Raw genomic sequence first — 14,993 nt, forward strand, 5'->3', positions numbered from 1 at the left:
ATTGTTTTTTGTTGGGTGGTTGTTTTTATGACGTAGTGGTTTGGTGTGGGGGTGGGGGGGGGGGGGGGGGGGGAGTGCGTGTGTGTGTGTGTGTACTATCCCAAAAACCACTGGTGGCTGCTTTTTGAAACCAGAATCAGATGGCGCTCTGCACAGTCAGCTGAAACAATTCCTCTGCCTTGACATGAGATTAAATGAAATAGATTAACACCCAGTCCCACAACAGCCCTGTTAAAGATGCCACTCCGCCTTTATTGCTACTGTAAAGCTCAATGCTCTCCAAGCTTATCTCTGCGCACTCACCCCTCGGCAGTAGTTAACGTAATAAATATGGTGAATGAAGTGGCATAAGTCACAGCTAACAGGCTTATTTGAAGTTATCTTAGCCACACAAACTAGCCAGTGGTTTTGTTGAACCAGTAATGGACACTTGCAGGCCATTATTTAACCCCCCCACAGTTAAATAAAGCTGATTTATAACCTCTGTCATGGGATCTCGTGGACATGTATGCAGCACAGTGTTCTGCTTGGAGAGAGTGTGGATGGAGATCCCTCTTCTTGTATGAAGCGAGTCTTTTTCTTATTCTCTGACATTAATGTGTTTTTATCATGTTTGCAGGCATTTTCCTTTGCTGCCAGAACTTTAATTTTCTTAAAGCAACAAAGGTAGCATTGGCCTCTTTTTTGGTAGAGTACATTTGCCCCAACACTGTAAGGTAACCAGACCCACCAAGCCGTTTGTATTAGTCGTCAAGATGGGACATATTAAGGAAATTATGGAATCAGATTTGATCTCACAAAATGTCACTTACAATTTTTGCTACGGCTGCAGTTCAAATTGAGACCATTCTGTTTACGATTGTTACGCAAAATGTTACTGTTGTGTTCACCAAGAGACATTTTGGCTTTTATTCATGTAAAAATTGAGTGGAAAATACAAATTTTGTGAATTGCTTAAGTTATTGAAGGTAATTATTTTTATATAAAGTGGTGAAAAATAAACCCTGTTAAGGTCCAATTACAGCAGCATTTTTTTTTCTGCATGTTTAAAGAAGCGGTATTGAACTTAGTTGATGTCAAAGACTTTCATTCTAAAATCCGACTTTTTTGTTGCATCTTACTCATTATTTGCTGTTCTGAGTGTATTTCTGTTTTCACACAGGAGCAAGAAAATGATGAAGAGGCACATGAGGAGGAGGAAGATGCAGTCTTACTCGCTCATTTACAGAGGCTGAGGACGACGTCGACCAAACTGTTCCAGCTAATCCAGGCCATCCAACAGATGCAGTCTTGTCTGTCTACTGCCTTGCGAGGTGACTCTTTGAAATTGCACATTTCTTAGGAATTTTTATTTTTTTAATCTTCGAACTGGTTGACTTACTCTTGTAAATAAAGTTCATCAGGTGCAAGCACAAACTACTGTCAAATTATAGAGGAAATCTGACAAACAGTATCTTAGTGAGATGTTAGGTCAACACATGTGGCTAGAACTGCATCCGTATGCCTTGGCATCGGTTCTTCATGCCTGGAAATGGAGGGATGGAGTACTGTTCGTCCAACAGTGGTGCACTATTTGCTGGAGATTTGGTGATCGGAGAGGTTGTCAGAAATTATATTCATCATACCCTCTTTCAATAGATTAGTTTCTTTTGTCAAGTAGTTAAGCCTAATTTTGCAGTGCAGTTTTAGAATAGTCAAAAAATATTCTGAGTCCTGCCTGTAATTCTGAGTGGATCAATTAGTATAACTTTCCTTGACTTGCGATCACCTCTCATTTCAACATAAAAGTTGATCCCATCCTGAACTAACATGACACTTCAGTTTATCCTAACAGGTTTCAGAAACTAAACGTATGTCAGTCCTGTCTATTTATGTATTTATTTTTGCACTTTTAAATTATTTGTGGTATTTACATACATTTCAATTTTTCAAATTACCTGAAGCTCTCCTCGTCCCTTTTTTTTTTTTTTTTACTTTTCTCCAGTAATTAATATTATTATTATTATCATCATTATTCTATGCCAACACTTTAAAAACAATTTGGCAAAGTTAAAATTTTATTATTTGATTATCTTTCTTCCAGTACAGAGATGTGATCATTGGATAAAAAGTGCATGTTTGATTGGCTTCTGTTCTTCCAGGTATGGATAGAAATCCTGATCTCAGCAGCTGCAGAGAGCTGATCTCCTCCTCTACCAAGGCGGTGGATGAACTGGTCATTGGCCTGTCCAAGGAGGGAGTAGAGGCTAAGTCCTTGCAGCTTCCCTGTCTTCAGACAGTCATATCTGCACGAGATGATCTCCACTCCGCCCTGCAGTCCTTGTCGTCGTCTTTCTGGAGCCAGCAGGGGGTGAACGACAGCAGAAGTTCAGCCGGTTCGGACAACAGTTTAGAAAATGACTCCTCCATTAAAGACAGACCCACCACTCACAATGCAGTTAGAAATAAAGGTGTGTACAAAGTGGTGTACCCCTTTGCTTCAGGTGTGCCGCTCAGTGGCAGCCCTCACTGGGTGTAATAGCTCTTGTTACCTTGAAGAAAAATAGAGAGGCAACCTGCTAGGATTCAAGTAACTGTAAAAGTACAGGAAACAATCTTTAAGCAAATAAATACTTGCCTGTGGCATTAACAAATTGCAGAAAATGGACACAATCTTTCTTTGAAACATTCAAAAGTAAGAATTGTGTTGTTTTCAACATGGTGTAAAGGAAAATACTGTTGAAGTTTCTTTGACTTCTCTTGTTGGTATGGTAAAAACACGCCCTCCAGTTTGAATATATTTATGATGCGCCAAGTGAAGCTAGAACGTTACTCATGAGTGTAAATTGTACGTTAACTGATTTGTCAATAGAAGCTCTAAAGAAAAGGGCAGTCTTTGTCAAACCATTATTTCAGGACTATATATTTTTGGGACATGTAAAGTCTCAATTATGGGCACTCCAGGTAGGCTAATTTGTAAGAATAAGAGGACCTGGTTTTTACACTATTCTGTACATTGTTTGCTCTTGTATATTGTATTGCAGCATACCATATCACACTATTCGCACTCAGACAATTATAAATTTTGGGTTCCATGCTAATATTTGTATCTAAACGAATGCTGTTGTAACCATTTTTTTATTGCTTTAAAGATAATCCAGCCACTTGCACAGCTGCTAAGAATCGCATGGCTTGATTTCACATGGATTCCTAGTTCTTTACCTTCAGCTCACAATACATTGCTGGTAGAGCGCACCCATTCAAAGACTTTTACTGTTAAGTAGCAATAAAATCATATTTTTTCTATATTCAACGTGTTTACATTTATGCTGGCTCTCATATGCATGGCTCTCAACTAAACTTTTCATTAATTGAAAAAGTATGGAAGTGGAAGCCCACATTTTATTTTAACCTTTGAAATTTGTGTGATATTTGTACTTTTTATTTAAAACAAAAACACATTAAACTAATGCTTTCCCACAAAAAAACTGACGATTGCATCATTTACAAGGGAAAAAGAAGCCCAAAGCATTCATTACTGTACTGACACAAAATATGTCACATCATCAACACAGGTGAATATGGATAAAATAACTTTGTTCATCTGGTTCTCAGAGTGACTAGTATGGAAGATGGTGATATTTGAAACAAGTTGCTGTCTTTAAACTGTTGTCTTCTCAAATTGCACATTTTATTTTTATTTTGCTATTTGTGATGTGTCTTGTGCCATTTTTGCTGTGTAGAATTGACCACAAATTAAATCTGGGTTTTGCGCTTATTTTATAAAATTGCAAATCCCAAAACTCAATATTTGGGAGAGAAAATTGAATTTCAGCTATGATAAACTCCAAAGAAAAATGTACAAACAACTTTACATTAAAAACTGTCTCGTATGTAAGGCCAAGACTTTATTTTTAAAATGCAATCTGCACTTGGAAGTACAGTTTTCTTGGTCATTGGTACCTTCATGGTGAAAGGTTAAGGTCAAGCAGGGTCAGCTCTTTCTGTGGTTGGCACCAATGCAAAGCTCAGTCAACACTGGCAGCAGGGAAGAGAGCGATAAGTTGTGGACACACAAGCAGAGACTCTATGAAAAGAAACAAAAAGCAAGCCACTTTTGACCAAAAAAAAAAAAATCAAAGACAAACTGAAACACTGTAGAAATCTTGAAAAGAAAAAAAACATTCTTTCAATCTTCAAGGATCAAAAAGGAAAGATGTATAAATTTTCCAATATGAGCATGCAATGGTATTAACAATAGGGCTCAGAGATTGTAGCAGTAATTTGTGAAATTTGACCATACAGGAAACACCTTAACTCCATTGAGCTACGGTGTATCACTGTAAAATACGAGGTGGATTAACAGAACCGAACAAACTGCGATTCGTTTTAAGCACTTTTAAGAAAAACACTGTTTGTCAAGATTTGGTCCAGAAACTAATATTTAGCTTGCCACAATTAATTGCCAAAGGTTTGAAAACTAGTCAACACTTTACAATTTTTTCCTTTGTTTCTAAAATTACTGGACCCCAAAAAGTCCATCCTCGAGCCCCCAAATGTCCTTGAACCCTACTTTTACCACCCTCTGCTGCTGGCTCCAGGCTACACCCACTCATCGTCTGCGTAGCCTCATCTGCATCCTCCCTTCATGCTCCCTGGAGTCAGCAGCACTTCGGCTCTACTTTTGCATGGTTAAGAAGTAAACATACTTCAGAACGGATTGATGGTGCGTTCATAGACACAGCTCGACTTGAAATGAGAAGACGACCAAAAGAGACGAACAAATCAGGTAAAAACAACGCGTTGTGTTGTTTTTGGAAATCACTGTTGGATTTGTCGCTTTATTTCCAGCTAACAAAGTATTTGTTTCAGGATGCACTGGTTGTATTTCCCCATTTTATCTCTGCTTGTAAGTAGTCTTTATTTTTTTTAACCAGTAGTATTTCTTTTAAAACTGTTTGGAATGTGCGTTCCTGTTAGTTTGAAAACCACGTGTGCAATCTATTAATACTCGTCTTGTTAAATTGAACATTTTAAAAACAGACCTGGAATTGGAGAACGCAGTTTTTCATTGGGCCACTAATTCGTTTCCAAGTTTGAGCGCTTGCCTACTAATTTATCTTAAACTGTTTTCACAGCTGAACTAAACCTATATTTGTGTTACAGGTTTGCGTTCAAAGCTGGATATTAAGTAAGCTAATTTTCTCTTACAAAAAAAACAAAACAAAAACAGCTGCAGTGATGTTCTTCACATTTGTCTAGTTACATTATGTTATTTATACATTATTTATTATTATTTTGTTAACACTGCATATTTCCTCTCTTTTCAGCTAAGCTTTTTTATTGGTTTTATTTTCATTTCTTGTTGTTCNTANANTGAGTGCTTTTAGTTTTTTGAGTGATTTCATTTTGTGGGTGTGCTTCCTTGCTTTTTTTTTTGCATCTATTTATTGGATATTTATTTATGTCACTTCCTGTTGAATATTTTATTGAGTATTCTTCTTCAGTATCAACCACATTTAGGAGTAGACATCAGTGAATCTCATCTATTATTGCAGTAACAGAATTTTTCAGAAAAATTCAGCCTTTAATTTTAGAGCTTTTATTCAGTGATGATAAACTCTCATGTTACAAAAAAGGAAAACAAAACTGGTAAGTCATCAGTGGCACATTTGTTGATCAATTTGGGGGTTGCTATTCCAGGAGGGAAACCTTGGCATCCCATTCCCACATAATAGGATGCCTGACATGGGAAACTCAAACTCTACATATCTAAACAAAGCTTATTTAAAGGCTAGTCAATTTATTTAATATGGCGCCTCTTGGTTCATACTGTATTTTTCATACTAAAATTAATGACAAATACAGCTCTGGAAAAAAATGAAGGGACCACCGCAAAATGATCAGTTCTTTGATTTTACTCTTTATAGGTTAATGTTTGAGTAAGATGAACATTGTTGTTTCATTCTATGAACTAGTGACAACATGTCTCCGAAATTCCAAACAAAAATGTAGCATTTATTTCCAGAAAATGACAAATGGTCAAATTCACAAAAAAATATGCAGTGCTCTCAGATTTCAAATAGTGCAAAGAAAACAAGTTTATGTTCATTCATTTAGAAACAACAATACTAATGTTTTAATTCAGGAAGAGTTCAGAAATCAACATTTGGTGGAATAACTTTGAGGTTTTCAGTGGGGTTCAGTGCAGTGGTCTCTTAATTTTTCCCATAGCTGCATGTGGTAAAGAAACTTAAATCCATTTTTATGTACAATTTGTGATGCAGCTGCTCATCCAGAGGGAATCTTGTTAGATCCAGGAGATTTAAAATTTAGATCTGCTGAACTAATACAGATCTGGTGACCTAATTCACAGAAATTGTTCCTCAGTTACAAAATCCAAATTCTTTCATGATCAACACTCTCCTAAATAAAAAAAAAAAAAAAAAACCTTCAGGCAAATCTGCAGTGGGTGAAGCATTCGTTTCTGTGGATGATCTGGAGATCTTTCTATCAGCCTATCAGCTGATATGTAGAGAAAACGTGCAGCAGTCTAGCACGCACAGCAAGACTCATCAGGATATAACTGAACAGGAATTTAGTCCTACTTATTTATTGGAAACTCATGTTTGTGGAAACGTGCTCAAACAGAAAACTCAAGACTCTTGATGTAACAGGTCAGCTTGCGACTAAAAATCTTAAAAGATTAATCTAGCCCGAGAGCTACATGGAAAATGCATTACTTTGTGCTGGAGCAGTGAAGTCTCACATGCTTTAGGCAAGTCAGAGAGGTATTCCTCTCAGTGAGACACCCAGATGTTTTTCAGCACTTACATCATCACTTGGAGAGTGACTCATAGCGAGTGCAACTTATCCACCCTTGTAATGCATGTTTTAGATGTGCACATACAAAAAAATAATTAGCGGTCTGGCAGGGGCCGAAGAGTCCATTTACCGTAAAGACTTGGAAAACTCTCATAAGGCTTTTGTAGATGGCTGGAATCCTGAAATGACATCAAATTGTTTAGATCGTCATCGCATCATTTACACAGTAATCTGGTTCATATGGAGAATAACTTTTATTTGCCAGTTCTCATCTGTCTTAATGCAGTGACACTCTTAAACTTTTGGAATGTCGCCTGTATATTGACTTCCACTTTGGTGGAAGCTTTTCTGTCAACTTGTTGTCTCTGCTTTTCAAATAGCATTAAGAGTGAAAAGGAGAGGCCAGCCATATGACAAGTTTTATTACAAGTATGTTCCCGATTCCATGCAATGGAAGGATGCAGAAGAACTATGCAAGCGGCTATCTGGGAACTTAGCTATTGTCTCCAACCCAGCAGACTACCAACAGCTAAACAGCTTCTTAAAAAACCAGAATATCTCTGATGGTGTGTGGATTGCCAGGAAAACCCTAACGCGTCAAAAACGTAGGTTTATTTTGCTTATTTTGTCAACAAATAAGATGCACAAATGTTCCACATTCTTAGGAGTAAAATAAATTCATCGTTGATTTTACGATTAACCTTATAACTACTTCCTTCTCTCTCTGTTTGGGATGAAATCAAAGATTCTTCCAAGACACTGATTCTGGATTTCTCCAGGCGTTCGGACCAGATGCATGCTCACCTTCTGCACAAGTTTCCCTCCATGAGCTCATTGACTGTTTGCACCCAACTACACTTCAGTGCAAACACCTTTGGAATTTCCACAGTCTTTTCTTATTCCATTAATGACTTCCAACTCCGAGCAAATCTGACCCAGGGAAACCCTGTGCAGTTGGCTCTACGGATCCACAGCAAACAAGGGCCTTACGCCAACGCTTTCGAACATGATGACTCCTGGCACTCTGTGTGTGTTTCTTGGAGCCAGGATGACGGAAGCTGGGCCCTGTACGCTCACGGTCACATGGTTTCAAGGGGGAATGGCATGAATTGTAATAATGACAGCATTAGCCCAGATAGCTTATTCGTTATTGGTCAGGGCCAGAACGGGTCTTTTGAGTCAAATGATGCATTCTCAGGGAGAATCACCAATCTGCACATTTGGGATCGAGTTTTGAGCAGCTGTGAAATACTCACTATGGAAAATGATTGTTCAACCATCTCCTCTGGGCTGGTGTTTAAGTGGAGTGAGCCATTGCTGGAAATAGAGGACCAGATGTGGGGGGAAAGCCCGTGTCAAGGTACAGTTTAAATGACAGGAAGAAGAAAAATGTTTTTGTAAAAATCTAATATCAAGGATTTAGTTTTTGATGAAATTAAAGGGAAAGTAGTTTGTGTTTTTTAACCTAAAGGGGAAAAAAATCATCCCTTAAAGTCCAGAGCTTCAGAAAAATATAAACCATTTTTTTTTTTTTTTTTTTTTTTTTTTTTACTTCACATTAGTTGATTTCACAATTGGGTTGGGTGTGGTTGCTATGCAGACAAAAAAAATCTAATGGACACCAGGCAAAAACAGCTTTTGTGCACACACAAGATTCCAAGGTCTGAGCGAGGCTCATGTAGTAACCTCCTCCCATCTGGCACTTTCAAGTGGAAAGACTCGAAATTAGACATTGACAGACGCTTTTCAATCTAATCTAACTGAGATATAATTGTCAAATATGCCAGCTTCAAGATGTGAACAGCTCCTGCAAACATTCTTCAATGGACTCACAGCTAACATTGGAGTAAAAGTTGAATACAAGTTCACACCACTCCTTGCAAATTAGTATTTAAAGGAAATTGTAGACCATAAAACTGTTTCCTTTCATTTAAAAATGATGTGCTACTTTGTCTTTTTACATCACATATAAAGTTTAATGGGCATTGAAGTCTGTTCGTGTAGTGTCATGATATGTTAGAAATTTTCTTGGCATGGTTAATTCTCAGAGTATAAATACTTTTCCAAAGCTCTGTCTACAGTAGCTGTCAATACTGAGAAATATTTGTATTTATTTATTTATTTATTTATTTATTTATTTATTTATTTATTTTAAACCACCCAACTGAGAACTAACGGATAAAAATGAGCAATGATGACTAAGTTGTAGCTGGCAAATTAGCTCTAAATGGTTCTTGTAAATGTTTTTTTAACTTAGATCATTCTGAGTCCCACCCTTGAAAACAGACTTCTCCCTCTCTGACATCATGGTCCCCAGTGAGCATTCAGTGTCCAAAAGCCTCACTCCCTCTCCTACAACTGAACTTGCAGACGTGATAGTATACTCACTTTCTTTCTGACTTACGTTCCATATTTGTTATTTCTGCTCAATATCTAAACCCTAAAATACTCATCAGCCAGGACCTCCTGCTCTCTAAAGCAGGTGGTCAAGCAAAATACAAAGTTATTTTTCTTCTGAAAGTTATTTTACTTATTATTACTTCTAAAACACATCTTGTAACTTACTGGACTTTTTACACTTATTTATTTATTTATTTATTTATCTTTTTATTTATTTTATTTATTTTATTTTTTTTTACAAAGAGCGATTTGCATCAATATGAATAGTACATTTGATCAAATGAAAACTATAAGGTTTGCACTGTAAAATAAAATCAAGGGATATTTAGAAACTGTGCATTTCAGATTACCTTTTTAAAAAAAACAACAAAAAAAACATTTTTATATGAACACATTTTAAATGTTTTTAATTTAACAAAAGCATTAATCCTACCAATTTTCTTTGCTAGGGAAATTTGCCGATTTCACTGTGGATTTATTTAAGTCGTTGCTGGATGGGACTTCTTGGCAAAACCAAACTTTCACTGTCAAAGTTTTCCAGAAAAAGATGATTGATGAAGATTGTGGAGTGTTTAACCCTGTTACAGAGAGCTGTCTCTTAGAGAGGTGCAGCTCATACAAGAGAGTCGTCTGTCAATTAAAGAAGGGTAAGTTTCTTTTGGTCTGTTGTTCACTCTTTTGTATTCTAATGAAAACCTGTTATGAGTGTCTTATGTTGGATATTTTATGTGGTATTTAACCATGCTATATCTGACTGTACACATGTAATTGTAAAGCGTAAAAAAGGCACCAAGGCTGATCATAATCAGCATCTCATATCAGGGCAATGGCCAGAGACTGACTGTATCGGACTAGCATGCAGTTACAAATCAAACATTTCAGTTTATGATGTCATTAGAAAGTTCAGTTCCAAGCATCTGTAGCAAGTAGATTGAAATAAAAGAGTGATAAAAATAGTTTTTTGCGGTACACCTCACAGGAGTTTGGCAGGGATAAAATCATAAATGCTGAAAGAATGATAATAATTAGAACTGAAAATAAAATTAAAACTATCTATAATCCAAACTTTAGTTTAAATAACTTGCCACACAAGGTTTCATCTGTCAAATTTGTTGTATCAGTTGATCTGACTACACTTTATTCTCTATACTTTTGCAGCAAAGCCCAGTTTGCCAAACTCTCCTTTTTTCAGTAAACTGAGCAAATATCCAAACATCACGCAGGTAAGTTGTGACATCTAGTTGTCTTTGGCAAAAGTATATGATGTAATTGAATCCTCATAAACTTAGAAATGTGTAAGTATACTGAAAGAAACCTTAAAAGAAGAGCTAAAAACCTTGTCTGTGTATATCAGGTATGATATTTTTATATCAGACATAATTTTGACATAGAGTTTTTTATTTATTTATTTGTGAAGCACTTTCTAATTTTATTTTATTACCACAAAGATGCTGTTTTGGACTTATCTAATTAGTGCAAATCATTTAGTCAATTTAATGTGGTCCAGAGCTGTTTGCCTGTCTGTCTGTGTCTCTAGGTAATGGAGGAGCTAAGCATCAACACCTCCCAAAACACAGATTTGACCTCCCTGCAGCAGCTGACTCAGGCTGCTGTGCATACAATAGAGGCTGATGGCCATCACCCCTTAACCTCAAGTGACATCCTCTACTTCGCTCAGCTGATTGATGGCATTGCGACCAGCACCCACTCTGCAGGAACCAATTCAGCAGAGGTCATGATGTCCATTGCTACAAACTATTTAAACCTAGCAAATGTGATGCTTGAGCCACAAACGGCTACGCAGTGGGTTGGTCAGACTGAGGATGGGGTGAGATAGGATATTTTATTTGTGTAACAGTAGTTGTTCATCAAATTTTCTACCTATAAAAACCCCTTCCTATATTAATTGTGATTTTTTTCTTTTTTTTTTACTGTTTGCAGGTCAACTCTGGACCATTTACAATCATCAAGAGCATTGATAGTCTCACTGAAGCTCTTGCAGACACACTGTCTGTTCAGCAAAGGGGCTTCACTCTCTCTACTAAAAACATAGGTGGTGTACTGTTTTGGATTATTCTTTGCATCTCAGAGTTTGCATCTTCATACACGTAGCATGAATTAGTAGTATAAAATAACAGATGCTGTGCATATATTGTGCTTCCTGTGCCATCAGATGTGTACCTGAAGTGGCAAAAACTTTCTCCTGAGAGCAGCAGTCAGGTCTTCAAGCCATCTGCAGTCTCCTCTCACAGGCCCAGAGGAGGTCGTCACGACGAACTGATTATCCCAGACTCCGAACTACAGCGGTTGCATAAATTAGGTAGGGATGAAATATCGTCATCTACGACTTCTGTTTTTGTACCATGAAAATTAATGTCTAGATTTTAATATTTGAAACTCAGCCATAGACAAAAATTCTAAATTTAAATGGTAACACAAGCTACTGTTATAGGTAGATATTTTTAACATGCCAGAGGCCCAACTTGTTTAAAGATACTTTCAGTTATCTTTATTTTGTTGTTGTTATTGCTGGCTCATAGCCACTTTCTGTTCTTTTGGTTGTCACCAGTCTATGATGGATTACACATTAAGCTGTTCTTTCTCTGTGAAAACAGGATGTAAAGAAGTGATGCTTATTCATACCCACTACAGCCACCTCAGTGAGGTTGTGTCTGCAGCGGAGAAATCTACAGAGACCCAGCTAAACAAAACAGAGAGGTTAGCTACTATTGCTCCACCACTGATGTTATTCCAAAATAAAAACAGTACATCTGAACTTGCTTCAACCATTTATTCTTATCTCATATTTCTAATGAACTTCTTAATTTTGTTATATTTCGTTCGTCAAGCAAAACTTCCAGAACTGTATAAATCTGATCAATTTTCTTTGCATCAAAACTGATGCTTCTATATTAGTCATCTGTCCTTCAAATAAATGAAGCCAGAAGATTATTTTAAAGTAAGATTTATGTTAGTGATAACTGTCCTTTGCCTTTCTAGTACTCTTCCAGGCAAACTAACCTCTGCTGTCATATCAGCGACTGTCCGAGACGTCTTGAAGGGCCAAACCGTCCCTGTGGCCGTCCAGTACACCCTTTCATCTTCACAAGTGGTACGGGATGTGGTTCATGGTGTAATCTAAACCATTACATGTACTCATTCTATTATTGAAGTTACTATTCAAAGATTTATGTTATTTTTTGTTTTTTTTTTTAAATATATTTTTTGTTCTCACCAAAAGTGGCATTTTTACTAATGAGATAATTTTAACAAAAATTGTAACATTTATTTACAAAGATTAATTTTCCTGAGGGAAAGAGTCCAAAATGAAAGACGAATAATACATTTGAATGAAAACATTGTCCTATGACAAACAGGAAAGGCATTGATTTTCTTGAAATAGCAGCATAGAAAGGTTTGAGAAGATGCATGTAAGATTCTGGAGAACTCAATGTCGACCTCAATGATTATAGCTTTTGCCGTGGTGCATGTAAGGGAACATGCTGGGATCCTCATGGTAGGATGCTAAGAGATTTGTTCGTATTTTGACACTTTGCTATTGGAGAAGATGGCAAATAAACACAAATCTATCTTTTTTGTTTCTAGACGAAGTATTCCCGGAGAGTTCCTGCTGTTTGCGCATTTTGGAATTTCAGCCTGATGTAAGTTTGACAAACTTTAATAGACATGGCACATTTTTCTATCAATAAGATCTCAATGAAATTAATAAATGGCAAGATTGGGGTCTAAACATTGGTTTTTAAAACTCATATTTTATATGATCAGACTTAAATAGTTTATTCCAAAAAAGCATAGCAAATCAAAGTGTATTGTCATCTTAGTATTATATACCTTTACGACACACAGATGTATGCGAACCAATGTCTCCAGTAACCACTGGACGAGAGACCGAGTACACCACACAGGGCAACACACATGCAGAAATGACAAATATACTGTAGATGCACACACTCACCCCTGAGGACAAAGGCCGAAGTACCTTGTGATAACCCATTCATGCATGGGGAGAACTAATGAACATTTATGTTTGTGTCAATGCTTTTGTGCTCCATTATTTAGGCATAGTCACGGGAGTGGCTGGTCCAGTGATGGCTGCTCCCTGATCTCTGTTGGCTCTAGTGATACTTCATGTCTGTGCAACCACACAACCAACTTTGCAGTCCTGATGAATTACTTGGAATCTAAGGTAACTACACATTTATTGACATGAGGTAATTAAGTGAATTCCATACATGAATTAATACGTGGTAGTTTCTATTGAAGCATGGGACAAGGTTTAAACTCTAGAGATACACTCATAGAAACCCTATATTATTTGAAGAGAACACTGACAAAAGAAAACAGGTGACCCAAAAACAAAAAAAGTTAGTAACGGTAATTTGTTACACGTAATCAAATTAAGTTTATTCAAGCAAACATATATGGTGTATTAAGTTGTCAGGTTAAACAAATGTAAATAAATTAAGTTTAACTAACTTAATTTGATTACATGTAACAAATTAACTATTTTTTTAAATTGCAGCTCCATTCTGTTTTATTCAGTGAAAGCTTAGATGTTTAGATGTAAAACCTAGCAAACAATTTGCCAGGTGACTATAAACTACCATAGGCCATAATTAATTTTAACTCTTCTTTAGTGAAGTTAAAGAGCTTTTATACTTTTATTGAAGATGGATATCAGTATAAATATAAAGATAATGAAGATTTGTGGCAGATATTACGGGCTCTAGTCTCGCACCCAATATGTAGTCGAAGGCGTGAAATTGTTTTTCATAGCTAAAATATGCTTAATCTTACACACGAGAAAACATTGAATAGAGTCTTCACAATCTTCAGTTCTAATGTATTTTCATGTGAAGATCATTGCTGTTGAAAGGTAAGATATAGCAACATAAAATTTTAGGATTTACCGTACGGTTTACCAACCAAATGTTCATATTGGAAAAGGTTTCCCACTTTCATTTTCTCTTTTCCATTACCATGTGTGTCCTCTGTTTCAGTGGAGTCCTGAAGAAGAGCTTATTTTGACCAAGCTTACGTTCATCGGCTGCGGGGCATCTCTCTGCGCACTGGTGGTGACCTTGATGCTCTTCACTGTCCTGGAGTGAGTAGCTGTTTAACATTCCTGTTCCATTCGCCAATGATGCAAATAAATAGCCTCTGTGTTGTCACAGCCAACAAACTTTGAGCTGGTTTGATTCGCCTTTAACTTAAGAATAAACTTCTTTTCCCACAACATTCATTCTATGGGTATTTTTTGCCAAGTGTTGGTTATGCATTTTAATTCAGATTATTTCTGATAGTAAAATGGATGCTTGTATTATTAGTTCATCTTACTCCTATTAGAAAAATGTGTTGATTGGGTTCTTAAATGAACAGAAAGGACTAAAAATACACACATTCATCTGGCATGGGATGACATATTGGGAATCTGGCCGCTTCCCTTCTGTCCTCCAGGCTTTTATCAGTATTGACTCGTGCTAATGCTGTAATTGCTGTTGTCTACATGTGAGTCCTCTCCGAAGTTTTATGGTGGAATCCCACAGCTGGCAATTAACGTTATAGTCTCATAGGGATCTCAATCAGCAGAAGAGGTGCTGCCCTGACAATTTATAAATGTCCTTAAAGCAAAGAGGGCAGCAGTTCATTTCACACATTCTGCTGTATGATCGTCATTTAACTCATCCCACTCCACAGATAAAACACGGACTGGAAAGGTGGAGATTTGCTTAGAGACTGTAAAATGTATTTGGTGTGAAGCACCATGT

General features: G+C 36.8%; 2 protein-coding genes across 2 annotated transcripts in view; both read left to right on the top strand.

The window, feature by feature from the left end:
- kif14 (kinesin family member 14) overlaps nt 1-3,292 on the top strand; it is a 24,482-nt gene extending 21,190 nt beyond the window's left edge. Inside the window, exons 28-29 of the mRNA XM_015034226.1 lie at nt 1,163-1,313; nt 2,142-3,292. Of these exons, the coding sequence (XP_014889712.1) occupies nt 1,163-1,313; nt 2,142-2,518 (528 nt within the window). The 3' untranslated portion in view covers nt 2,519-3,292. The remainder of the gene's footprint in view (nt 1-1,162; nt 1,314-2,141) is intronic.
- Nucleotides 3,293-4,628: 1,336 nt separating this feature from the next.
- LOC106948507 (adhesion G-protein coupled receptor D2) overlaps nt 4,629-14,993 on the top strand; it is a 92,149-nt gene continuing 81,784 nt past the window's right edge. The window contains exons 1-15 of the mRNA XM_015034227.1: nt 4,629-4,768; nt 4,852-4,888; nt 5,146-5,170; nt 7,185-7,409; nt 7,550-8,164; nt 9,654-9,851; nt 10,363-10,427; nt 10,742-11,032; nt 11,146-11,257; nt 11,378-11,524; nt 11,820-11,922; nt 12,205-12,316; nt 12,811-12,866; nt 13,285-13,411; nt 14,226-14,329. Coding sequence (XP_014889713.1) covers nt 4,853-4,888; nt 5,146-5,170; nt 7,185-7,409; nt 7,550-8,164; nt 9,654-9,851; nt 10,363-10,427; nt 10,742-11,032; nt 11,146-11,257; nt 11,378-11,524; nt 11,820-11,922; nt 12,205-12,316; nt 12,811-12,866; nt 13,285-13,411; nt 14,226-14,329 — 2,216 coding nt within the window. The 5' untranslated portion in view covers nt 4,629-4,768; nt 4,852. The remainder of the gene's footprint in view (nt 4,769-4,851; nt 4,889-5,145; nt 5,171-7,184; nt 7,410-7,549; nt 8,165-9,653; nt 9,852-10,362; nt 10,428-10,741; nt 11,033-11,145; nt 11,258-11,377; nt 11,525-11,819; nt 11,923-12,204; nt 12,317-12,810; nt 12,867-13,284; nt 13,412-14,225; nt 14,330-14,993) is intronic.

Source organism: Poecilia latipinna, unplaced genomic scaffold, assembly GCF_001443285.1.
Source record: "Poecilia latipinna isolate Pla-1442-1.1 unplaced genomic scaffold, P_latipinna-1.0 Scaffold291, whole genome shotgun sequence".
NCBI classification, from domain to species: Eukaryota; Metazoa; Chordata; class Actinopteri; order Cyprinodontiformes; family Poeciliidae; genus Poecilia; species Poecilia latipinna.